The 1,858-nt window shown below is 44.1% G+C and overlaps 1 protein-coding gene across 1 annotated transcript in view; it reads right to left on the reverse strand.

Annotated features, from left to right (window-relative positions):
• Positions 1-1,858, reverse strand: part of vta1 (vesicle (multivesicular body) trafficking 1) — a gene marked incomplete in the record, with an annotated part of 23,717 nt that overhangs the window by 13,426 nt on the left and 8,433 nt on the right. The window contains 1 exon segment of the mRNA XM_037686018.1: positions 713-827. Within this exon segment, the coding sequence (XP_037541946.1) occupies positions 713-827 (115 nt within the window).

Here is a 1,858-nt window from a genome sequence, read left to right on the forward strand (position 1 = left end):
TCAGCTCAATGACTCGTTAAAAACAGCTTAAGTTCAGCTCAATGACTTGTTATAAACAGCCAAAGTTCAGCTCAATGACTCAAACAGCTGACGTTCAGCTCAATGACTCGTTAAAAACAGCTTAAGTTCAGCTCAATGACTCGTTAAAAACAGCTTAAGTTCAGCTCAATGACTCGTTATAAACAGCCAAAGTTCAGCTCAATGACTCGTTATAAACAGCCGAAGTTCAGCTCAATGACTCAAACAGCTGACGTTCAGCTCAATGACTCGTTAAAAACAGCTGACGTTCAGCTCAATGACTCGTTAAAAACAGCCAAAGTTCAGCTCAATGACTCAAACAGCTGACGTTCAGCTCAATGACTCGTTAAAAACAGCTTAAGTTCAGCTCAATGACTCGTTATAAACAGCCGAAGTTCAGCTCAATGACTCAAACAGCTGACGTTCAGCTCAATGACTCAAACAGCTGACGTTCAGCTCAATTACTCGTTAAAAACAGCTTAAGTTCAGCTCATTGACTCAAACAGCCGAAGGCCCAAATATTAAGATAAATTTATCATTGTGTTCAGAAGGCATGAGCTCTCCTCTCACACGCACACACACACACACGCACACGCACACAGGAAGCTGATCTGTGGTCTTTGCCAGTTGTTGTTTCAGGACCTGGACCGACGGGGATGTGGGAACCTTTCAGAACCGTATCAGAGGGCCCCACCTGCTTCCTCGGCCCCCTCCATGGCGATGGGCCCCGGCTGAGGGGTCTCGCCGTTCTTCAGACAGTTGTGGATGTAGGTGGCCTTCCAGCGGGCGTACTTCCTGTGCTGAATGTTCTGGAGGAGAATTAGAAAAGAAACATGAAACGTGTAAACAACCCAAACTTCACGTTTGGGTCGGGCCGGAGCGACCCGGTCTCTACAGAACCCAGATTTTATCAAGAACTCCTCAGACTTGTGGCTGGAGTCTTATGGTGTTTTAATGGTGGTTTTATTATCGCCGTGCGCCGAGCTCGGGGACTTTCTGAACCTTTTAGACTCTTCGTCTTGTTTGGTCCGGGTCGGGTCCAGCACAAGAACTCGGCCACAGTCTGGACCTTGTGTTGACTTTGGGTTTATTGAAATACGTGACTCTGTGTCCTCTGCTCACGGTTCTGTTTGAAACCCGCCTGCACCGTCAGGATGTTAAACGTGAACTCATCCAACCCACGGTCTGAAGCTCGTCTCTAATTTTGTTGAGGAAAATTCTGACACTCTTCGGGTTCGGCTCGGTTCTGAACACCCCTAAAACCACAGGTCTCTGCAGCTCCTGTAAGAGCTGTAAAAAGTTTCTGTTTATTTGACCAACAAAGCTGACGGGTCAGCGCATGGATCACAGGTCCCGTCTTTAACCAGGTCTCGTGTGTAAAGAGTGAAACAGATCTCCACATTCACCCTGAAGAAACGCACAAGTCACAGAAATAACCCGATTACACAGACGGGTCCTAAAAGACAAAAAATGTGACGCTTAATAAATAGAAACGTCACAAAAGTTTAATTTACATTTTCTGTCAAAGTGAAGAGTTGTCACATTTCTGCCACCTACAGATGTTTAAAAATCATTTTCCTCTTTTTATTTTTTAAATCACACAAAGAAACAACTACGTAGTTTCTACCGGTCTGAGAAACAACAGCTGAGACCTAAACCCTCAGCGCCGCTGGACTCTGGGCCTCAGCGCCTCTTTAATGAGTTTATGTATTTAGTTGTAGATTTAACTGTTTTAGTTGTAGATTTCACTGTTTTAGTTGTAGATTTAACTGTTTTAGTTGTAGATTTAACTGTTTTAGTTGTAGATTTAACCGTTTTAGTTGTAGATTTAACCGTTTTA

The sequence above is a fragment of the Nematolebias whitei genome, chromosome 12 (assembly GCF_014905685.2).
Source record: "Nematolebias whitei isolate Nwh7 chromosome 12, NemWhi1, whole genome shotgun sequence".
NCBI lineage: Eukaryota > Metazoa > Chordata > Actinopteri > Cyprinodontiformes > Rivulidae > Nematolebias > Nematolebias whitei.